Source organism: Haematobia irritans, chromosome 1 (assembly GCF_050003625.1).
Source record: "Haematobia irritans isolate KBUSLIRL chromosome 1, ASM5000362v1, whole genome shotgun sequence".
Lineage (NCBI taxonomy): Eukaryota > Metazoa > Arthropoda > Insecta > Diptera > Muscidae > Haematobia > Haematobia irritans.
The window spans coordinates 163,386,283-163,412,735 of NC_134397.1; the positions used below are offsets into that span (position 1 = coordinate 163,386,283).

General features: G+C 33.3%; 1 protein-coding gene across 1 annotated transcript; it reads right to left on the reverse strand.

The window, feature by feature from the left end:
• Positions 1-18,269: 18,269 nt before the first annotated feature.
• Positions 18,270-23,606, reverse strand: LOC142232963 (uncharacterized). The gene has a single exon (XM_075303697.1). It carries the CDS (start codon positions 23,604-23,606, stop codon positions 18,270-18,272), a length of 5,337 nt encoding a protein of 1,778 aa, XP_075159812.1.
• Positions 23,607-26,453: the final 2,847 nt, after the last annotated feature.

Consider the following 26,453-nt stretch of genomic DNA (forward strand, 5'->3'; position numbering starts at 1 on the left):
CACTTAATATTCTACGATTTTATATGGTAATTTTTTAGTACAGTGCCTCTTTGGACATCCAAATAATGTTTCTTTTCGTTAAAAAGTTAATTACATTAAAATTCTGTATCAATGACAGAAATACGTCTTTAAAGTCTTTCATAAAAATCTCATAAAAAAGTAACTTAATATAATTATTAAGTATCATTTCTCGAAGTGCATAAAGAGAGCGATCAATTGAAAACGCACACAAACACAAATCCTCTCTGCCCATCCCTGTTGTACTCCCACTTTGGAGAAACTCTCTTTTTCTCAGATAGGGTATGCAATCTAAGAGAATTTCATGGAAAACAGATTTTACAAACAAACAACAACAACGTTTTAGTAAAGAGTTGATGTTGGATGAGCGAAAATAAGAGTTGCGATAATTGAGAATTTAATTTTATAAATAGCTAGCTGCTAGTAGAATAGTAACGATTTTGGCGCGATTTTTTCTGCCATTTTTTTGGAAACGGAGAGCGAAATATTTTTGTATATAATGTAAATGGAAAGTTGCAAAATTATGCAAATAAATTGAAGCTTAAGTTCTCCGAAGCTAAAGCAGGCAATGAATTGGAATGGAACAAATATTCTAGAATGAAACATTGTCTCCATTACTCAAAAAATATCTGAGAATAAATATTATTTTCCTATTAATATTTAGGAAATAACATATAAAGGCACCAGTATTGAAAATTATGGCCAAGAAAAATATTATAACCATTAATAATATTGTAAATTATCGTATAATGGAATAACATTTTTATTATATTAGAACGTTTTGTTTTATAATTTACTAAATCTATATGCTCAGTATAATCAAACAATGCATATCGAACATAAACGTATTCGCTTATAACTCACCTCAAAATCGCCGTTTATAACAATTCTTAGTATATTCTATCGGTTTCACTTTTTTTGTTAATATCAAATACCGAGCAACGGAACACAAAACTGAGTAAAACACTAAACACATTCACACACATGAATACATAAAATGATCAAGGCTGAACAACCGCGACACTAAATATAAACCGAACGGAGTCAGAGTACAAAGCGAACTAACAATGTATGCGTTGGTGTTGGATACCATGCTACAATATTTTTTTTTAGTAAATGAGGAGACATAGTGGATATGGATCTCTACCCCCAACAAATGGAGGCGGAAATTTCCTCTCAACAATTATTGAGAGGCTCTATTTTTCCAACACGAGAGCATAAAATGTGGAGATTTATGTGTAGAAAACTCTACAAAAAAAAAAAAATGTTTCATATTCAGTGGTACCAATTTGGTGCTTTTTGATTTCAAAAAGGCACCAAATTGCCTCTTTAGTACATTCCCAAAAAACTAAAACACCAATTTGGTGCCTTTCGGCGTTTCATTTTAGTGCTTTTGATGTTTGTTATTTCGATTTGAGCAGAGATTGGTTTGATTTACAAAAACGTTTGTATTAAATTCACAAAAACACTTCTAATTGCACTTCCTTCAAATATTAAAATACTCGACAATATTTCCAATTTACACAGAAAACAAGCATGCCCGATTCCAAAAATTTTGTCTTTACACGAATGATTTTGGAATTGATTCCGGGCCAAAGAAGCGGACAATTGAAGTAAGGATACTTTTAGGACAGAATTTTCTTTAAAATTTGAGTTTTGCGTATTTTATGCTAGGAAATAGAATTTAAGTTATTGGTTTTTTTTCAGCTGGTTTCATCATGTACTATCAAAGTCCTTTAAAAACCTATTAACGGAAACTTAAATTGGCAAATTAAGACTCGGCTTAAAGTAGAAATAATGTTATGTTTCAAGTAAAAATCGTCTTTAAAATAAAGTGTTTAAAGGCATGTCCTGTTTTTTTAAAACTTTTTTTGCTTTGTAGTCAAAAATTCAAAAAATTTAAAGACAAGTTCATTGATTTTAAAGAATATTTCTGAATTATGAAAGCCAAGATGACCTTAGTCAAACAAAATTTTCTTTCATATTAGGATACCAAGTTTTAAGTCAAGTCACTCAACTATAAGGACAAAACGACTTCGTTGAAAAGTTTATCGACTTTTCGACAAGGAAGAAAGCTTTATATCTTCCATGCTAAGCAAAATTCGCATTCGTATGTGAAGGACAAGAATTCTTTGGTCTCACGACAAATTTTTTCTGTCGATTGAAAAACATATTTTTAAATTTAGCGAAGAATTCATTACTGATCAAAATGATTGAATGAAATTGAAATATGCAATTAAAACAAGTATATACGGCCGTAAGTTCAGCCAGTCCGAATCTTATGTACCCTCCACCATGGATTGCGTAGAAACTTCTACGAAAGACTGTCATCCACAAATTTGAACTCACTCGGATGAAATTTGCTCCTCCAAGAGGCTCCAAAACCAAATATCGGGATCGGTTTATATGGGGACTTGTATAATTATGGACTGATATGGACCAATTTTTGCATGGTTGTTAGAGACCATATACTAACACCATGTAACAAATTTCAGCCGGATCGGATGAAATTTGCTTCTCTTAGAGGCTCCGCAAGCCAAATCGGGGGATCGGTTTATATGGGGGATATATATAATTATGGACCGATATGGACCAATTTTTACATGGTTATTAGAGACCATATACTAACACCATTTACCAAATTTCAGCCGGATCGGATGAAAATTGTTTCTCTTAGATGCTCTGCAAGCCAAATCGGGGGATCGGTTTATATGGGGGCTATATATAATTATGGACCGATGTGGACCAATTTTTGCATGGTTGTTAGAGACCATATACTAACACCATGTACCAAATTTCAGCCGGATCTGATGAAATGTGCTTCTCTTAGAGGCCTCGCAAGCCAAATTTGGGGGTCCGTTTATATGGGGGCTATACGTAAAAGTGGACCGATATGGCCCATTTGCAATACCATCCGACCTACATCAATAGCAACTACTTGTGCCAAGTTTCAAGTCAATAGCTTGTTTCGTTCGGAAGTTAGCGTGATTTCAACAGACGGACGGACATGCTCAGATCGACTCAGAATTTCACCACGACACAGAATATATATACTTTATGGGGTCTTAGATTAATATTTCGATGTGTCACAAACGGAATGACAAAGTTAATTTTCCTATGGTGGAGGCTATATAAAAATATATCTGTGTACTTGGAATAACAGACTCATTTTGGAGAGAGCTTCATAATTGCGTAATAGGTATTTTAAGTTATTCATATTCTAATGTATACGTGTAGAGAACGTTCAGTGCTATGATTTATTTTTTAAATAATATTTAGATTGAAATAACAAAATTGTTGGTTTGTCAAATTCCCGATAAAAATTAGTTTAAAAACAAGTAAGTAAAGTAGAAAGTCGGGCGGGGCCGACTAATCATACCCTAAACCACCATTACAGAATTAGTAATCATAAGCTTTTGTGGGGTAACATATAGGTCTGGGAGATAAACCGTAGTTGCATATTTAAGAAAATTAAGGGGTACATGTCTATGGGTGATTTGTGTCAATCGGACTCATAGTCAATGTTGCCAGGGAAAATGTTCGGTTTACCGTACAAGGACAATAAAAGTTCCCACAGTTGGTAGAATTCTAGCCAAATTAGTAATCTTTTTTGTTAAATCTCTATAAAAATAAAATTTGGAAAAAGATTCTATAAACAAATTTTTGTGAGAAATTTGTCTATAGAAATAAAATTTTGACAATAAATTCTATAGAAATAAAATTTTGAGAAAAATTCCACAGAAATAAAATTTTGAGAAAATTTTGTTAGAAATAATATTTTGAAAAAAATTTCTATACAAATACAATTTTGACAAAATGTTCTATAGAAATAAAATGTTGACCAAATTTTCTACAGGAATAAAGTTTACCACGCATTGTTAAAGATCAAGCCTTGCCGGCTTCTAATTTCCTCCTCTAGAGCCACCAAAATGAAAAATTACTACAAATTGTGTTGAGTGAAAATGTCCTACATTGTGGCCCTACGTCCCTACAAGGCGCTACATATTTGAAAAAACCTACATAGAGGGAATTTCCCCTACTTCTAGAAACACTGGCTGTAGTTGATATTGCACCTACGGAGTTAGTAGGCCACTAATATTGAGCCCATTATTAAAAAAGAGAAAATCGTTCAATTAGTGTGGGTAATAAATACAAAATCGAGCAATATTCTTATGTAAGAGCTACAAGTACGTATAAGTACAATCGGCTAGTACATCAAAATTTGAAATTTGAGTAACATTGGTTAATAAATAAGAGTACTATGGCGAAATTTGGGAAAATCGAGCGATTCATATATATGGAAGCTATATCTAAATCTGAACCAATTTGCATAATATTTTGCGGGTTTGATTAATACCACAAAAGTTTACCTTGTGCAAGATTTGAGTAAGATCAGTTAAGAAATGAGGCCTGTATGGCCTCATAAGGTTATTAGGGACGAATTTTCCAATATCGGGTGATACATATATGGGAGCTATATCTACATCTGAACCGATTTCGATGAAATTTTGCACATATAGTTAGTACTATAGGGGATTGGATCTAACCAACTTTTAGTAAGATCGGTTAATAAATAAGGGTTCTATGGCCAAATTTGGGATAATCGGGCTATACATATATATGGGAGCTATATCTAAATCTGAAGTGATTTCGATGATTTTTTGCACATATAGTTAGTGCTATAGAAGACTACATTTAGCCAAATTTGGGTAGGATCGGTTGATAAATAAGGGTTTTATGGCCAAATTTAGAAAAATGGGGCGGTACATATATATGGGAGCTATAGCTAAATCTGAACCGATTCCGATGATTTTTTGCACATATAGTCAGTGCTATAGAAGATTACATTTAGCCAACTTTGAGTAAGATCGGTTGATAAATTAGGGTTTTGTGGCCAAATTTGGGAAAATCGGGCGATACATATATGAGAGCTATATCTAAATCTGAACCGATTTGGATGAAATTTTGCAGACTTAAAGGGCGATGGAAAAGATTACCTTTTGCCAAATTTGGTGACGATCCGTTTGAAAAAACGCGCAACGTGACCCCGTTTGTCGAAATCGGGCGATACATATATATGGGAGCTATATCTAAATTTGATCCGATTTCTTCCAATAGCGTTCGTCCTTGTGCCCAAAAAACTCCCTGTACCAAATTTCATCAAAATCGGTTAATAATTGCGACCGGAATCCTGTGAACAACAAATACATGGACAGACGGACGGACACCAAGCGCTAGATCGACTCAGGAGGTGATTCTGAGTCGATCGGTATATATTTTATGGGGTCTAAAATCAATATTTCTGGTAGCCACATTTTTTGGCCGATCAAACTTATTATACCCTAACCACTATGTGGTTTAGGGTATAATTAATTCTAATGAAACATACATATATAAAATCAGAATATTACTCTAATGTACTTGAAAATGTATTACAGGTGGATTTTAAGAAATATACTCAAGATTGATTCCGATGGTGGGGTTTCCGAAGGTAAATTTAAACTATCTATATATAGAGATTACATCAGATTCTGGATGTACATATAAAAAAATTTGCTTGAGTTTTAGAGGAAGCTTAAACATTTCGGATAAGCGTGAAGAAAACAATAGAATAACGCCTTGATTTGAAATCTAAAATCTGCAGAATTTTACCCCAATTATTCGAATGACTGCACTGAAAAAATATTGTCGTGAGGCCAAACATTTCATGCGTTTAAAATACGAATGCAAATTTTGCTTAGCATACAAGACGCATTTCTCTAACATAAAGTTTTTTCCTTGTCCAAAAGTCGATAAACTTTTGAAATGAAGTCGTATTGTCCTTAAATTTAGGTGATTTGACTTAAAAATGGGTATCATAACATGAAAGAAAAAAATTTTGGGCTAAGGTTTACTAATTACTTTCATTAGGAGAAATTAAGAGTATGATATATTGCAAGTATATAAAAAATTAGCAAAACAATAATAATTTTGGTGTAAATTTCATGATAACAGAAATCCACAAATTTTTTTATATAATGTAAAGCCCACATTCACAGTGGAATTGAAGCTAACGCACGTTTTGTGACATAATTTACTAAATCTATACATTCAGTATAATAATTCAATGTAAATGTAACATACTCGTATACTCACCTCAAACTTGTCGTTTATGACAATTCTTAGCTCATTATATTGAATTTTCTTTTATTTGTAAATATTAAATGCCAAGCAACGGAATACACAACTAACTAGATCACTACACACATGAATACATAAAATAATCAAGCCACAACACCCGCGACATTGAATATAAACCGAACGAAGACAGAGTAGAAAACGAACTAAAAGTGTTAAATAATGTATGGTAAATAAATAATGTATTGGTAAATAAGGAGACTGAGAGATGTAGATCTCTACACAAAGCAAATGGAAACGGAAACTTGTTCTCTTCAATTTTTAGAATCTCTCTGTCTTTCTCTTCATCGCCCACTGCTATCCCATCTCTTTAACGGAGAATTGACTGTGGTAAGCTTTCGAATTGCACAGCAACAAAATAGTTGCGGAGTATATTAAATAAGAGACTCTCTTAAAAGGAGTTAATAAAGAGAACGAGAGACAGTATTTAAATCTATAGCTACACTCACCACTAAATGCATCAAGAATTCAAAGTATAAATAGAGTGAAGTAATCTATAGACCGCACAGAGTGGAAGCAAATACCAAACTAGGAATATGGTTACATTTGGTGAAATGAATAACTTGTTGAGTTAAACAGGAAAGCGGATCTAATCGTTACAAATACAACGATATGGAAACGAATATTGCTGCCGTTCTCTCTATATATTTTGTAGATACTCTCTTAACAATACACACAACGTCAGTTGTAGAGATTGACTTTCAATTTAAGCTACACAAATCTACAACAGGGATGGAAAATTTGTTATAATTGTACTAAATTTGGTATATATCAATGTGAAAATTGTAATGGTGCCATTATGACTTAATTTAAATGCCACAGCTTATTGACCGATGTCACGCATATTTAGGCATATCTTCTTTTGGAGCAAAATAACTTTACCATATTTTTCGGCAAATAGGGTGGAAATTACCATTCCCATACAAGAGCGGTCTAAAAAAATTCGGAAAAATCCCACGCTCACGAAAATGACCACCAACATAATCACGATCACTAGTTAAATTCGCTAACAAATTTAGTTACTTAACTAAAGGGTGATTCTTTTGAGGTTAGGATTTTCATGCATTAGTATTTGACAGATCACGTGGGATTTCAGACATGGTGTCAACGAGAAAGATGCTCAGTATGCTTTGACATTTCATCATGAATAGACTTACTAACGAGCCACAACGTCGAATTTTCAGTGAATGGGCCCTAGAAAAGTTGGCAGAAAATCCGCTTTTTTATCGACAAATTTTGTTCAGCGATGAGGCTCATTTCTGGTTGAATGGCTACGTAAATAAGCAAAATTGCCGCATTTGGAGTGAAGAGCAACCAGAAGCCGTTCAAGAACTGCCCATGCATCCCGAAAAATGCACTGTTTGGTGTGGTTTGTACGCTGGTGGAATCATTGGACCGTATTTTTTCAAAGATGCTGTTGGACGCAACGTTACGGTGAATGGCGATCGCTATCGTTCGATGCTAACAAACTTTTTGTTGCCAAAAATGGAAGAACTGAACTTGGTTGACATGTGGTTTCAACAAGATGGCGCTACATGCCACACAGCTCGCGATTCTATGGCCATTTTGAGGGAAAACTTCGGAGAACAATTCATCTCAAGAAATGGACCGGTAAGTTGGCCACCAAGATCATGCGATTTGACGCCTTTAGACTATTTTTTGTGGGGCTACGTCAAGTCTAAAGTCTACAGAAATAAGCCAGCAACTATTCCAGCTTTGGAAGACAACATTTCCGAAGAAATTCGGGCTATTCCGGCCGAAATGCTCGAAAAAGTTGCCCAAAATTGGACTTTCCGAATGGACCACCTAAGACGCAGCCGCGGTCAACATTTAAATGAAAGTAAATGTCATGGACCAATCTAACGTTTCAAATAAAGAACCGATGAGATTTTGCAAATTTTATGCGTTTTTTTTTAAAAAAAAGTTATCAAGCTCTTAACAAATCACCCTTTAAATCTTACCTTGATTATTTAACTTGCTCACGATTAATTCATCAGGTAAAATATTCAGATAATTGGGATAAGTTGGGAATATATTTAGGGTAAGTGCAGCAAATGTGGTATACCCATTTGTTTTTCGGTAGCCAAATTTTTTGTTTTTGTCCGACGAAGCTAAGATTTTACCACATTCATTTTACTAGTGTTAGCCATCCACACGGACGAAAAAGACTGTTTTTCATATGTTAGGGTGTAAAAATTATATGTTTTGAACTCAAATTTGCCAGCGAACTTTTGAGTCTTTCCACGCTTCGGAGACGATTCACGGGTCGCTGTCCACTCAGCCGACTGTCGATTGGACTCAGGAGTGTAGTGATGGAGCCATGTTTCACCCATTGTCACATATCGACGGAAAAACTCGGGTGTATTACGAGTTAACAGCTGCAAACACCGCTCAGAATCATCAAAACGTTGTTGTTTTTGGTCAAATGTGAGCACGCGCGGCACACATTTTGCACAGAGCTTCCGTATATCCAAATATTGATGAATGATATGACCACCACGTTCCTTTGATATCTTTAAGGCCTCTGCTATCTCGATCAACTTCATTTTACGGTCATTCAAAATCATTTTGTGGATTTTTTTTGATGTTTTCGTCGGTAACCACCTCTTTCGGGCGTCCACTGCGTTCACCGTCCTCCGTGCTCATTTCACCACGCTTGAATTTTGCATACAAATCAATTATTGTTGATTTCCCTGGGGCAGAGTCCGGAAACTCATTATCAAGCCAAGCCAAGCGAAAGCGATATAAAAAATTTCGAAAAAATCCCACGCTCACGAAAATGATCACAAACATAATCACAATCACTAAAATACCTATTACGAATTTTTATACCCACCACCATAGAATGGTGATGGGGGTATAATAAGTTTATCATACCGTTTGGATTTCCGACTATATTATATAACGTCGCAATACTAACAGACAATGGTCAATGAGGCGAACGAATTTGCGAATAAACTCCAGTTGACTTTTTCAAATTCTTCTTATGTTACTAACAAGCAATACAGGACAAAATCTTCAACATCAAATAAATACCTATGCAATTAGGGAGCAGCAGTTTTATAAAATACCTATTAAAGATGTTATGATGCAGTGAATCAAATAAAGGAACAAATCTGGCGGTTTCGATAAAATTAAGGGTGATATCTTAAGAAACTTACCATATCATGGATTTATGCGTCTAAACTCAATAATGTCAATGTGTCATAACGTCAATATTGTAATGATACAAAAACAGGGGAAAACACCGCACGATCCCAACTCGTACAGACAAATATCTCTGCTTCCAGTAATTTGTAAGCTATCCCAAAAACTCTTTTACAGAAGACTGTGTTTTTGTCCCAAAAAATATAATAGCGGACCATCAATTTGGATTCCGCAAAAAGCACTAAACTATCGAACAAGTTCAAAGAGTCAGCGATAATATCGAAAAAGTCTTCGAGAAAAAGCAAGTCTGCTCCACTTTATTCTTGGACATTTCCAAAGCCTTTGATGGAATATGGCATGATGGTCTCCTCCTAAAGCTCAACAGCTTACTTCCAAAGAATTATTGTGAGATTCTTAGCTCATACCTGTGTAATAGATTTTATAGAGTATGCCACTAAACTATATCCAATATCTGTAGGAGTTCGGCAGGGCAGTATACTTGGACCTATGCTGTATCTACTATACACACACGATATGCCAGTTAGCGGAGATTGTTTCATTGGAACATTTGCTGATGACAATGTTTTAATGTCAACTGTAAAAAATGGAGATGTATTCGTACATAACCGATACAAAAATTCCACTCGGCCACACAAAAATGCATTTTTGAGTAGGTAAGTTGCTCATATTTGCATGATTTGACATCGGATTTGTTCACTCAATTGCTTATAACTTTTTATACCCTCCATCATAGGATGGGGGTATATTATTATACCCTCCATCATAGGATGGGGGTATATTAACTTTGTCATTCCGTTTGTAACACATCGAAATGTTGCTCTAAGACCCCATAAAGTATATATATTCTGGGTCGTGGTGAAATTCTGAGTCGATCTAAGCATGTCCGTTTGTCCGTCTGTTGAAATCACGCTAACTTCCGAACGAAACAAGCTATCGACTTGAAACTTGGCACAAGTAATTGTTATCGATGTAGGTCGGATGGTATTGAAAATGGGCCATATCGGTCCGGCTGAAATTTGGTACATGGTGTTGGTATATGGTCTCTAACAACCATGCAAAAATTGGTCCATATCGGTCCTTAATTATATATAGCCCCCATATAAACCGATCCCCAGATTTGGCTTGTGGAGCCTCTAAGAGAAGCATATTTCATCCGATCCGGCTGAAATTTAGTACATGGTGTTGGTATATGGTCTCTAACAATCATGCAAAAATTGGTCCACATCGCTCCGTAATTATATATAGCCCCCATATAAACCGATCCCCAGATTTGGCTTGCGGAGCCTCAAAGAGAAGCAAATTTCATCCGATCCGGCTGAAATTTGGTACATGATGTTGGTATATGGTCTCTAACAACCATGCAAGAATTGGTCCACATCGGTCCTTAATTATATATAGCCCCCATATAAACCGATCCCCAGATTTGGCTTGTAGAGACTCTAAGAGAAGCATATTTCATCCGATCCGGCTGAAATTTGGTACATGCTGTTGGTATATTGTCTCTAACAATCAGGCAAAAATTGGTCCACATCGGTCCATAATTATATATAGCCCCCATATAAACCGATCTCCAGATTTGGCTTGCGAAGCCTCAAAGAGAAGTAAATTGCATCCGATCCGGCTGAAATTTGGTACATGGTATTGGTATATGGTCTCTAGCAACCGTGCAAAAATTGGTCCACATCGGTCCATAATTATATATAGCGCACATATAAACCGATCCCCAGATTTGGGTTGCGGAGCCTCTAAGAGAAGGAAATTTCATCCGATCCGGCTGAAATTTGGTGCATGGTATTGGTGTATGGTCTCTAGCAACCGTGCAAAAATTGGTCCACATCGGTTTTTAATTATATATAGCCCCCATATAAACCGATCCCCAGATTTGGCTTGCGAAGTCTCCAAGAGAAGCAAATGTCATCCAATCCGGTTGTAATTTGGAACATGGTCCATATCGGTCCATAATTATATATAGCCCCCATATAAAACGTTCTCCAGATTTGACCTCAGGAGCCTCTTGGAGGAGCAAAATTCATCCGATCCGGTTCAAAGTAGGAACGTGGTGTTAGTATATGGTCGCTAACAACCATACCAAAATTGGTCCAATCACACAAAAATTGGTCCATATCGGTTCATAATCATGGTTGCCACTAGAGCCAAAAATAATCTACCAAAATTTTATTTCTATAGAAAATGTTGTCAAAATTTTTTTTCTAGAGAAAATTTTGTTAAAATTTTATTCGGTTCATAATAAAATTTTCATCATTGTCAAAATTTTATTTCTATAGAAAATTTTGTCAAAATTTTATTTCTATAGAAAATTTTATTCAAATTTTATTCGGTTCATAATCATAGTTGCCACTCGAGCCAAAAATAATCGACCAAGATTTTATTTCTATAGAAAATTTTGTCAAAAGTTTATTTCTATAGAAAATTTTGTTAAAATTTTATTTCTGTAGAAATTTTTGTCAAAATTTTCTTTCTATAGAAAATTTTGTCAAAATTTTTATTTCTATAGAAAATTTTGTGAAAATTTTATTTCCATAGAAAATTTTTTAATATTTTCTTTCTGTAGAAAATTTTGTCAAAATTTTATGTCTACTTTGTCAAACTGAATTATATACGTATTGGATCGATTTTTTTTTTGATTTAATATATACCACGTATGGACATACAATTTAGAAGATGGTGTTAGGAGGTTTTAAGATACCTTGCCATCGGCAAGCGTTACCGCAACTTAAGTAATTCGATTGTGGATGGCAGTGTTTAGAAGAAGTTTCTACGCAATCCATGATGGAGGGTACATAAGCTTCGGCCTGGCCGAACTTACGGCCGTATATACTTGTTTTTTTTTTTTTTTTTTTTGTAAAATTGATATTTTTTGAACCACTTAACTTATTACAGATCCAATTATACAAGATTGTTCGTCATCTCAATAACTTTAATTTAAGTATCAAATTCGAAAAAAAATTTTAAACATTTTTTATGGAACTGTTTTATAGTCGGACATTTATAATTCGAGATATAATTTGTTTAGTGAAAAAGAGCTAAAAATAACGTGAGATATCCCGTTATTTTCAGTTTTTCCCTCTTTTTTCACTAAACAAATTATATCTCGAATTAGAAATGTCCGAATATAAAACTGTTCCATAAAAAATTTTTTAACTTTTTTTTCGAATCCAGCAGATCAAAATACATAAGAAAAGTCACCTCCCATCAAATGTAAATTTTCAGTGTAAACTAGTATAATTTAATATAGCCACACCTGCGGCATTTAAATTAAGTCATAATATTACTATTACAATGTTCACATTGATATATACAAAATTTTGTACAATTATAACAAATTTGCCATGCCTATTGTAGATTTGTGTAGCTTAAATTGAAAATCATTCTCTACAACGGATGTTGTGTGAATTGTTAAGAGAGTATCTACAAAATATATAAAGAGAATGGGAGAAATACTCGTTTCCTTATTGTTGTATTTGTAACGATTAGATCCGCTTTCCTGTTTAATTCAACAAGTTATTCATTTCACCATATTCTCAGTTCGGTATTTGATTCCTCTCTGTTCGGTCTACAGATTACTTCACTGTTTTTATACTTTGTATTCTTGATGCATTTAGTGGTGAATGTGAATATTTAAATACTCTCTCTCTCTCTCTCTCTCTTTATATACTCTCTTTAAGAGCGTCTCTTATTTTAATTACTCCGCAACTATTTTGTTGCTGTGCAATTCGAAAGTTTACCACAGTCAATTCTCCGCTAAAGAGGCCGAAAAACATTGAGCGAGGAAGAGAGAAAGAGAGACAGAGAGATTCTAAAAATTGGGGAGAACAAGTTTCCGTTTCCATTTTGTTTTGTGTAGAGATCTATATCCGCTCAGTCTCCTTATTTACCAACGCATACATTATTTAACACTTTTATGTTAGTTCGTTTTCTACTCTGTCCTCGTTCGGTTTAAATTCAATGTCGCGGATGTTATGGCTTGACCGTTTTATGTTTTCATGTGTGTCCATGTGTGTAGTGGTCTATTAGTTGTGTATTCCGTTGCTTGGTGTTTAATATTGACAAATAAAAGTTAATTCTATATAATGTGCAAAGAATTGTCATAAGCGGCGAGTTTGAGGTGAGTTATATGTTAGATTTACATTACATGATTTGTTATAGAGAATATTTAGAATTAGAAAATTATACAACAATACGTTCGTTAGCTTCAATTCCTTTGTGTATGTGAATTTTACAGTATATACAAAAATGTTTTGGCTTTCTATTTCAAGAAATTGATAGAAAATCCCGCCAAAATTATTATTGTTCTACTAATGTTTTTTATAAACTTGCAACATTTCCTACTCTTAATTCCTCTTAATGAATGTAATTAGTTTCCCTAAAGCTTTAATCAATTCCATTCAATAATTTCACTACCATTAATTCCACTTCTGAGCATCAAAGCTGTAAGGTTTGGCTCTGCCAATATTGTGTCTGTACAAAATATTTCTGTTTTACTCCCTGCATCACTCTGATGAACAGGTAGTTATAAGATAGGGCATATACTGAATAAAAAAGCTTGCTAGGTTCCAAAGATTTTGTTTTTTTTTCACTAATGATATTGGTATTGATTCCGAGTCAAAGAAGAGGAGAACTGAAGTAACGATACATTTAAAACACAAATCTCTTTTAAATTTAAGTTTTGGGTACTCAATACTAGGAAACAAATATGTATCAATTTATTCGTTTCTTTCATGTGTCCTTTGAATTTTATTTATTTCTATAGAAAATTCTGTCAAAATGTTATTTCTATAGAAATTTTTTTCAAAATTTTATTTCTATTGCAAATTTTCTCAAACTTTTATTTCTATACAAAATTTTACTAACATTTTATTTCTACAGAAAATTTTGCCAAAATTTTATTTCTATAGAAAATTTTGCCAAAAATTTTATTTCTGTAGATAATTTTGCCAAAAATTTTATTTCTGTAGAAAACTTTGTCAGATTTTATTTCTGTAGAGAATTTTGTCAAATTTTATTTCTATGGAAAATTTTGTCAAAATTTTATTTCCAAAGAAAATTTTGTCACAATTTTATTTCTATAGATAATTTTGCCAAAAATTTTATTTATATAGAAAATTTTGTCAAATTTTATTTCTGTAAATTTTCTACAGAAATAACATTTATTTCTATAGAAAATTTTCCCAAAATTGCATTTCTAGTAAACATTTTGCTAATTTTATTTCTATAAAAAATGTTGTCAAAATTTTATTTCCATAGAAAATTTTGCCAAAAATTATTTTTATAGAAAATTTTGTCAAAATTTTATGTCTATAGAAAATTTTGTCAAAATGTTATTTCTATAGAAAATTTTGTCAAAATTTTATTTCCATAGCAAGTTTTGTGAAAATTTTATAGAAAATTTTGTGAAAGTTTTATTTCTACAGAAAATTTTATTTCTATAGATAATTTTGCCAAAAATTTTATTTCTGTAGAAAATTTTGTCAGATTTTATTTCTGTAGAGAATTTTGTCAAATTTTATTTCTATAGAAAATTTTGTCAACATTTTATTTCCATAGAAAATTTTGTCAAATTTTATTTCTGTAGAAAATTTTGTCAAAATTTTATTTCTAAAGTAAATTTTGTCAAAATTTTATTTATTTATTTTATTTCTATAGAAATATAATTTTGTTAAAAATGTATTTCTATAGAAAATTTTGCTAAAATTTTATTTTTATAGAAAAATTTATTTCTATAGAAAATTTTGTCAAATGTTTTTTTTCTATAGAAAATTTTGTCAAACATTTATTCTATAGAAAATTTTCTCAAAATTTTGTTTCTAGTAAACATTTTGCTAATTTTATTTCTATAGAAAATTTTGTCAAAATTTTATTTCCATAGAAAATTTTGCCAAAATTTATTTTTATAGAAAATTTTGTCAAAATTTTATGTCTATAGAAAATTTTGTCAAAATTTTATGTCTATAGAAAATTTTGTCAAAATTTTATTTTAATAGTAAGTTTTGTGAATTGTGAATATAATAATTTTATAGAAATTTTTGTGAAAGTTTTATTTCTACAGAAGATTTTGCCAACATTTTATTTCTATTGAAAATTTTGTCACAATTTTATTTCTATAGAAAATTTTGTAAAATTTTTATTTCTATACAAAATTTTGATAAAATTTTATGTCTGTAGAAACTTTTGTCAAAATTCAGTAACGACCAGTAGAAAAACAGACAGCGAAGTAACAAGACAGCGAAGAAAATGTAAAGTACAATAGATAGTTTGATTTTAATTTGTGAATTTTGAAATTATTTTTTTACAACTTTGTAATTTTTAGCCTTGAAAACGGTTCTGACGAAGGCAACCGAAATATCGGAAAATAAAAAAAAAAAACACGAAACCATCAATTCAAACTTTAACTTATAGACCTATAGCCGAGATTATGAGATAAAAAATCATAAAAATTAAAGTGAAAGGTCAACAATATCAACAACAAACACAAAATTTCATTTCTATAGAAAATTTTCTCAAAATTTTATTTCTATAGAAAATTCTGTCAAAATTTTATTTCTATAGAAAATTTTGTCAAAATTTTTTTTCTATAGAAAATTTTGTCAAAATTTTATTTCTATAGAAAATTTTGTCAAAATTTTATTTCTATAGAAAATTCTGTTCAAACTTTATTTCTATAGAAAATTTTGTCAAAATTTTATTTCTATAGAAAATTTCATAAAAATTTTATTTCTATAGAAAATTTTGTCAAAATGTTATTTTTATCGACAATTTTGTCAACATTTTATTCCATAGAAAATTTTGTCACAATTTAATTTCTATAGAAAATTTTGTCAAATTTTATTTCTGTAGAAAATTTTCCCAAGATTTTATTTCTATAAAAAATTTTCCCAAAATTTTATTTCTATAGAAAATTTTGCTAAAATTTTATTTCTATAGATTTTTTTCAAAATTTTATTTCTATAGATAATTTTGTTTCTTTTTTTTATTTCTATAGAAAATTTTGTCGAAATTTTATTTATATAGAAAATTTTGCTAAAATTTTATTTCTATTGAAAATTTTGTCAAAATTTTACGTCTATAGAAAAATTTTTCATAATTTTATTTCTGTGGAAAATTTTGTCAAAATTTTATGTCTGTAGAAAATTTTATTTCTATAGAAAATTTTGTCAAAATTTTATTTCTATAGAAAATTTTGCCAAAATTTTATTTCTATTAAATATTTTACTAATTTTATTTCTATAGAAAATTTTGCTAAAATTTAATTTCTATAGATAATTTTATTAAAATTTTAGTTATGTAGAAAATTTTGTCAAAATTTTATTCTTATAGAAAATTTTGTCACAATTTTATTTCCACAGCAAGCTTTGTCAAAATTTTATATCCATATCAAGTTTTGCCAAAAAAATGTCTTATAGAAAATTTTGTCAATTTTTTTTTCTACAGAAACTTATGTCAAAAAATTATTTCTATAGAAAATTTTATCAAACATTTATTTTATCTTATGTTATTTCTTTAGAAAATTTTGTCAATGTTTTATTTCTATAGAAAATTTTTCAAAAAATTTTATTGCCATAAAAAACTTTGTCAAAATGTTATTTCTATAGAAAATTTTGTCAAAATTTTATTGCCATAAAAAAATTTTGTCAAAATGTTATTTCAATAGAAAATTTGCCAACATTTTATTTCTATAGAAACGTTTGTCAAGCATTTATTTGTATAGAAAATTTTTTCAACATTTTATTTCTGTAGAAAATTTTTCAAAATTTTATTTCTATAGAAAATTCTGTCAAAATTTTATTTCAATAGAATTTTTTTCAAAATTTTATTTCTATTGAAAATTTTCTCAAACTTTTATTTCTATACAAAATTTCACTAACATTTTATTTCTACATAAAATTTGGCCAAAATTTTTGTTTAATTCCTGGGTTAGAGGGGGTATTGGTGGCACAGCTGCGACTGAGGTATTCAATGGACACCAATTCCTGTGGTGTATGTATGGACTGTATGTTGGGGGGTTTGGAGGCACAAGTGGAATTACTCGTTGGAGCCGAAGAGCGAACGTCAGGTCTCACGCAATGAGAAATTATATCAGCGCCGAAAGAATAATAGAGAAAATGAGAAACACAATCGTTACACTAGGGGAATTCTGAGTTTATTGGTTATGCTCACCGTTGGAGGTTTGGGAATGAATAGAACAATTCTAGCTTTCTAAACCTACCAAGAAACTTACATACGTATATATTTAGGTATTCACAATAGTAATCGATAAATTTAAGAGCGATTTTTAATCTTTTAAGCAGTATTTAATTCACAATAATTCATTTTGTAAGCATATCTTTAAGATATAAGTCTAAACGGTTGTTTAGACATACTCCCGCCTCGCCTTTACTTTGGTGATGAACACAAAACAGAGGCTAAGGCTCGTATGGCTTCGGATAAAATTCTTTGATTCGATGAGGTTTGATTCGGGGTTGAGCTGTTGTTGGAGGCCTCGTTGGTGTCACTGTTAGCATTGTTCCCAGAGTGTGAGCGATCATAGTTGATGTTACTGGTGGTGGTCGATCTAGTTTTTTGTTCAGCATAATTTGGGTGTAACAACGTGTTGTGTGGTCTTCCGCATCTTCTGCACATATTTCTAGAACGACAGTCACGAAATCTATGGCTTCTGGCAAGGCAATTGACGCAATAAACCTCTTTTAAAACCCAAATGTTCCGCTGCTTCGGATTCATCCTTAAAAATTTGGGACAAACCTTTAGCGCATGAAATTGATTGCATAATTTACACTTGTAAAAGTTTTGTGCTCGTCGTTTATGATGCATGTTTGACCTGAAATGTATTATATTATTAATGGGTGTGAGTATTAGTAATGGGAATAGTGATAGCTCAAAAAATAAAGTTCTTATAGCGGTTCTGATTCATAATCATTCTGGCGGAAAGGTAAATAGCATAACTTTGCTATAGGTCGAGTAATAATTCCAGTTGCTGTACGTACATCCGCAACGCGTACTTTCGTATCAGCCCCAGAATATGTTTTTATAATTCTTCCCAAGAGCCATTCGCACGGTGGGAGTAGATCATCCATTACAACAACCAAATCATCTACTTTTAAGTTCAATGAAGGGGATTTCCATTTGTACCGTTTGTGCATGGTTTTTAAATATTCTTCCTTCCATCTGAGAGCAAATTGATGGTGAAGAGCTTTTAATTTAATCCACTTGTTTATCACGGATATTTTTGGGGATATAGGTTCTGGAAGAGCGAGCAATGGAGAACCTCTCAAAAAGTGGCCAGGAGTTAAGGCCGTGAGATCAGAGGGATCCTCTGTCATGGCTGAAATCGGCCGTGAGTTTAATATTCCTTCTATTCGAGCTAGAACAGTTGAGAGCTGCTCAAATGTGAATCTGTGAGCGCCGGCAAGCTTCTTAAAATGGGTTTTGAAGCTTTTAACTGCCGCTTCCCATAGACCTCCCATATGAGGTGCATGCGGTGGTATAAATTTCCACTCGAAACCGTGTTGTAGATACTTTTGGGAAATATCTGTTGAGGTTGTTTGCAAAAATTGGGCGAATTCTCGCAGAAGGGATCTGCTGGCTCCAACGAAATTGCGACCGTTGTCAGAGTAAATCCTGGAAGGGAGCCCTCGCCTCCCCACGAAACGAGCAAACGCGGCTTCGAATGCTGCCGACGACAAGTCACTGCAAGCCTCCAAATGGATAGCTTTGGTACTAAAGCATATAAATACGCAGACATATCCTTTAATTATTGGAGATTTTCTCAGAGGTGAACTTTTAAGTTCAAATGGACCAGCAAAATCGATTCCAGAGACATGAAATGGGGGGGATAGAGTGCAACGTTCTGGGGGCAGAGGAGCCATGATTTGAGAACTGGGTTTGTGCTTGTATATAATGCGTATTTTACATCTTTGTATTACATGTTTTACACGGGATTTCAAGCGAGGAATATAGAATTCCGTTTGAACAAATCTGCACATTTGATTGCACTCTCCATGAGCCAAAAACACATGTAAATGAGATAGGTAAAGCTTACAGAAACTAGAATTGCCAGGAAGGACGATTGGATATTTCTCCTTATATGGCAGATATGAATTAGCAAGACGGCCGTTTGCTCTTATGATAAAATCGGAGTCCAAGAATGGGTTTAAAGTCGATAGACTGCTTTTATGAGACAGCGGTTTAGATTTGAGTAAAGTCTCATATTCGCACTTGTAATGCTGCATCTGAGCTAGTGATATCAAACGATTTTTGGTAAATTGAATCTCCTTTTGAGAAAGGCTACTAGTTCGAGCGATTTGATTATTTCTTAATTTAGAGAGAGAACAGTGAAAGAAACGAAATATGTATGAAATCACACGTAACGCTCTCGAGTATGACGAAAACCGTGACATTATCTCAGTTGGTTCAGCTACAGCTTGGTGTGACACAACAATCTCTTCCCGTAAGTCTGGAATTATCGGGTTTCTAAATGGCCAAGTGGATTCCGGGTTCGTAAGCCATGAGGGACCATTCCACCAAAGCGAATTTGACACAAGATCTTGAGGCTTACAACCGCGAGTGCCGATATCGGCGGGATTATCATGAGTAGATACGTATTTCCACTTCGCATATGGAACTAATTCATGTATCTGGGACGTGCGGTTCGCCACGTATGTTTCCCATGTGTGGGGTGGTTTTGATAACCAACCGAGTACAATGGATGCATCTGACCATAGAGTTACAGAGTCAACTTCATTGTCAAAAATTTTTGTTACATACTTAACAAGATGGGATAGCAACAAAGCTCCATTCAATTCTAATCTGGGCAAGGAAACTGTCTTCAGAGGTGCTACTTTACTCTTGGCTATGTAAAGATTAGATAACACAGTAGGGGTGGATGTCTGAAATCGGAGATAGACACAGGCACAAAAAGCACTCTTAGAGGCGTCACAAAACCCATGTATTTGTACTTTATCATTGGGCATAAATTGAATCCAGCGGGGAATCTCTATTATTTTTATTTGTGCCAAATCGTCTAGTAAAGTATTCCATGTACGAAGAGAATCTGGAGATATTTCATCATCCCAATCTAAGGTTTCCAGCCAAAGCTGCTGCATAAGTATTTTTGCTCTAATTATCACAGGAGTTATCCATCCTGCTGGGTCAAATAATTTAGCAACCTGGGAAAGTACTTGACGTTTCGTGATAGATGTATGTGGCTGAGTAGAAATGGTGGAGTATGAGAATGTATCACTCATAGCATTCCATTTTATTCCAAGGGTTTTTGCAGAGCTAGATTCAGAGAATCGTAGCAAATCTAAATCATACAAATCATCGCGATGTATATGAGTGAGTAATTTGGGATCGTTAGCAGTAATTTTCTTTAACGGAAAACCTGCAGAATTAAGTACTTTTATGAGCGATTTCTGAGATTCAATTGTCTCCTCGATTGAATATCCGCCCGATAAAATATCATCGACATATGTCTCTCGTCTTATTATCTTCGAAACGAGAGGAAATTCAAGTTCTGAATCAGAAGCGAGTTGTCGCAAAGTACGTATCGCGAGAAAGGGGGCACAATTAACGCCAAAGGTCACTGTATTCAGTTCATAATCCTGAACTGGGCCCTTTGGATCTTCTTGAAATAAAATTCTTTGATACGCACTATCATCGGGATGTATCTTTATTTGTCGATACATTTTTTGGATGTCCCCACTGTATACATATTTATACTTTCTCCAATTGAGAATAGTGGAAACCAAATCATTCTGGAGTGTGGGTCCAGTATAGAGAACATCGTTGAGCGAGGCCCCCGATTTGGATTTTCGGGATGCATTGAAGACGATTCTCACTTTTGTGGATTTATGCTCTGGTCGTACCACCGCGTGGTGAGGGAGGTAGAAAGAAAAATATTTGCCATGAGAAACTATCTCTTGGGAAGAAACCTTCTGCATATGATTCATAGAGATATATTCGTTTAGAACATCATTGTATTGTTTTTGGAGGTCGGGATTTTTAGCTAATGTTCTCTCCATTCGAGCGTATTGGCCAAGAGCAATATATCGAGATGAACCTAGAGCAATTCCCTCAGGAAAGTCTTTTCTGAACGGGAGCCGCACAATATAGCGACCATCATTACCACGAGTAGTCGTTTTAGTATAAAAATCCAGACAATACTGGTCTGAATCCAAAGTCTGTGGAGCTGAGGGCACTTCTTCGACTTCCCAGAACTTGCGGAGCACATCGCCTAGAGTATCAGATTCACACGAAACAACTTTGGTGGTAAAAGACTGAACGATTTCTGTTGGCATTGGTCCACTAAGAACCCATCCAAAAATGGTATTGTAGGCAGAAGCTACTCCATACACATTTCTCTTAATTCCGTCAACACTTATAAAACGCTCTGAATCGTTACCAAGTATTAAGTCAATATTAGATGATATATTGAAATTGGGGTCTGCTAAATCGAGATTTAGAAAATCGTGGCCATCGGGAACTTTAAACGAGACAGAGGGTAATTTTCTAGTGACCTTTGGAAGTATTATGGCACTTAACGAAAAACGAACATTGTGTTTCGGAGAATACAATGTTAGATCGCATTCTTTATCCGCAATCTGAGTTATTCCTCCTATTCCACCGATTTCAAATCGAGATTTCCGGTATGGGATTTGTAAGCGACATCGAATTCTTTCAGACAGAAATGTTCGTTGGGAGCCTGGGTCTATTAAAGCTCTTATAGTAAAAAGCTCACCCCTATGCTCTATTTGAACCAAAGCGGTTCTAAGCAATATGGTTTCACAGTTCTGAGAAAAGTTTGCATCAACGCGCGAATAATCTTCATTAGAAGTGGAGGGAGTAGGATGTTCAGACATGAGTTGAAGATTGGACCGTGCATCTCCGTCACCAACCGAAATGCCGGAAGTTCGAGAATCATTTTCTGACCGGTGACCATAATCTAAGTGCAGAAGAGTATGATGGGCTTTTTTACATTTCAAGCAAACTCTCTTACTTTTACATTTAGGCTTTATATGAGCAGAAGAGAGACAATTGTTGCAGAGCTTATTTTTAAACACAAAATCAATTCGCTCTTGTGGGGAAAATTTGAGAAATTCTGTGCATATACGAATGCTATGGTTAGAGAAGCACACTGGACATTTCTGATTCAACTTTTCTTGAGAAGTGTAAGTTTGTACTTTGCTTGCACTTTGTGACGAATATTTCGTTGGCAGATCATTGTGAGCCTTGAAGTTTCTGAAACTTGAAATTCGCTCCACAACCTCAAACCGATTAACCAAAAATTCGTCCATTTGGGCCCAACTCGGTAGCTCTCTATGAGATTTTAAAGACTGCTCCCATTGAGAAATAGTTTCTTCTGGAAGTTTTGTGGACACTAAGTAGATTAGCATTGGATCCCATGTTTCAATATTAACATTAAGTGTACTTAGTGTGCTGAGGCAGTCTTTAACTGACGAGTGTATCCGTTGTAAAGATTCACTGTCCTCAGACGTCGCTATGGGAATATTGAATAATATTTTGAGTTGGTTATCCACCAAAATTCGTCTGTTTTCATATCGCGTTTTCAAAGCATTCCATGCTAAACTAAAATTCTCGTCACATAAAACATATCGTTTAACAATGGCGCCCGCGCTTCCTCTCGTTTTGTTCCTCAAATGATAGAGTTTTTGGGCTGCCGTGAGCTTTGGGTGATTAGCATATACGGCCGTGAACATGTCACGAAAAGATGGCCACTCTTCATAACTACCCTTAAAAATCTCTGTATCGCATGGGGGAACTTTAATGCACACATCAGAGTATCGAGTAGTACTAGTGTTATGAGGTTCCGAGGCTGTGTCAGCAAAAAAGGTTGATCTATCTGCTCTACGAGGTGCAGTATTGATATTTATTCGAAGAACATCTAAAATTTGAGCTCGGGTATCATAATAGGCCTCAGAGCAGATATTAAAATTAACCTTTGCATTCTGTTTAAATTCTTTCGAGACATTGGACTCAGGAGATAACATCAAGAGTTCATATTCAGCCTGGACTTTTCTCCACCGCTCTACCAAGTCTTCTAACTTTACTTCCAGCAGAGAATCTGTTTGATCTGCGATATCGGAATTTTCGAAGACCGAACAAAAATCGGTAAGCTGATTACAAGTGAAAGCAAACTTCTCGTAGATAGGAGAGGGCTTGGCACTGTTCCCATCTGACATAGAGTTCGACGAGTCCGTAGTATTATTCATGATGAATGAGTAAATTTCAAAGAGCTCAAGAAAATTTTCAATAAACAAGTGTAATGTGACTTTGGTTCGTACCAAGCACTTGCGGAAACGTATAGATAACTTTGTAAACGGGTCAGACAAACTCTTACTCGAATTTGAATGATAACAAAATAATAATAACAGCGATCTAATCTATGGTTCGTTATAATTCCTGTTGTATCGATCGTCAATGAAATAGGAAGGGATCGGTAGATTTTTTCAGTTAATTATAAGTACTCGCAAGAAACGCACTCAGGAATTTAAATATACCGTTCAATATTTAGTACAAATAGATGTCCTTATTAATTTGATCCCAACAAGATGAAAATGTGCCGTTTCGTTTTCCCAAAAGGCATCCGAGAGAATAAGAAAGTCTATTTCTTCTTTTACCAATTCAACAACAATCCGACAGCGAATATATTTTATTTGACATTGTATGCGATTGAAAATTTGTGGACAAATTTTGATTGCTATATCTCAGTTGAAAAGATATAGCGATAGGTTGCTTATAAACCCAATACTAATTTTTTCCAATGATTGCAGTTCGAAATAAATTATTTGATTACGTTTCTGGATGGTATTGTTGTTGCTATATTCCCGTTGAAAAAATATAGCTTCTGGTTAATTGTAAACCTTATGTGAAATTTGTAAAGACTGAAATAAATGCCGACATAACAGTCATGAATATAGAGCATTGAGCAATAGTAAATTCAAATAGTTCGCTATGTTTCAACCGAAAAAGTACTTTTCGTAAAATAGTAAAATTTAATCCTTCATATAAGTTATTTTACGCAATGAGTTAAATTAGGTGCAATACATTAATGCAATCCAATAAGAAAATAATGTTCACAAAAGAAATAAATTATAAACCATATCCACGTTCGGGATCAGTTCAAATTTTAAATATTCAAAATATTTATGGTATTGTGTATAATAATAAAGCGTTATTAGTTATAGTTAGTAGCTTTAAGTCTTAGATTTGAGTAATATTGTTTTCCTTTGGCCACTTGCAAATTAATTTATAACCATTTTGTCGAGGGAAATTCTATGGGAGTCCTTTATGGCTTTAATTTAATTTTCTGAATTCGAAAATCTTCGAAAGAAATTTTACCTGTGTAATTGACATCACTTTTTACGCAATTGCAGTAGCATTTTATTTTCATCCATTTGTATGAAATTAATTTCCCAACACATATCCAGCTCGTATTGGTTTGACTTGTTATGATTTAAGACTTTCAAATTAAAATAATAATTTATGTTTCACCCGCAAACGAGGTACTGGAACACTGTGCGTGTATGCCAGTTTCAAATATTGTGTTTAATTGAATGGACGCAAGGCTGTGGTAATATAACAGTTTAAATATGTATGGTTGAATATCGCTGGAGAAAGCTGTCTCCTCTCTTTGTTAATGCACAGTGGGTCGATACTTTACTTAATGAGGTATGGGTTAGTTTATACTATGGGTTATTTAAATATAATAAATCCAAATTTTACCTTAATATTTCCACATTAGTTAGATGCGTTATGTTTTATTATTGCCGAACCGATATTCCGATAATTTTAAGATATGATTTGCGCGAAATACGATAAATGATTGTTTAACTTACTTTAGTTTGTATTGGTTTTTATGATAAAATACATGGCTTCTGAATTCACGAGCCACTTTCTAGCCAATAAGTATTTTGGTGCATATATTTCTGTAAAAATTTTGTTTACTAAATCACTTTGTAGGTATGCACTTGTTTATTATTCAAAATTGTTGTACATGGCCGCTTCATACACTCTCTCTTTTGTTATCATGTATCACTTGACTCCCTTTTCCATCCAATATTTTTTGTTTTTTTTTTCCTTCAATGTGCTAAATGGTGAGCATGTAATGCAAGTAAAAATGGTAGAGGTAAACTTTAAGATGAATATATCCAAAGCGAATGAGAAAGAAACCATCAAACTTGTTCTTGAATATGCAAAGAAGAACCGAGAAAGGAAAAATATACAAAATGAGCATGCAAAGTGAAGAAAAAGAACTCGGTTTTGGTTTTTAACGGTATTTTAGAATTTGGATATTTCATTTCAGCGCACAGAAAATGGTTTTACAAAGAATTTGTTGTTTTAATTTATAACTGTAATCTTTTAATTTTTTGTAAGAAGAAATTTAGAAAAAAAATTTACATGTGCCGAAATTATTGGGCTTTTATGGATTATTTATGCCTCTACCTGAAAAGGTTTCTTTTATTTTTTTTCTATGTTTTTTGTTTGTATTTTTTGTTGAAATATTTTATGAGATGAAATTTCAGTATTTTATGGCACAATGGGGATAATTGCAATTCATATTTCAGAATGGATTTTAGCAAATTTTAGAGCCTTTATGTAACATTTTTTCCATTTTAAAATAGATTTTAGGATATATTTTAGTTATTATTTTAAGCTTTTTTGCACCTCTACGTTTTTTATTTGGAATTTTTTAGCGAACTCTCGATTTGACGGTAATTTACACACAGTTTTATTAATTTTTGAGTGCTTAATCGAAAGTTCACTTTTCTGATATTAGAGAATGTTCAAATAAATTTCGCAATTTAATCATTAAATCTCAAATTTTAGATATACATATATGCACTTTAGGCAATTGTACACGAATTTTTCTTTTTATCGAATTAAATTCTTTGAACGACATGCGTTTAGTGATTGATGCGTATTGATCGACGTCACAAATCAACTAACGTGGAAGGTTTTATTCTAATTATCATTACCTTCTGCTCTCCTCACTTGATGATACTCTCCGCTGGTTATTGAAACTTCTCCTCGAATGGACCATGTTTAATTCCTGGGTT

Excerpts from the sequence above, each read along its gene's own strand:
- LOC142232963 (XM_075303697.1), bottom strand. The coding sequence starts at position 23,606 with ATGAATAATACTACGGACTCGTCGAACTCTATGTCAGATGGGAACAGT.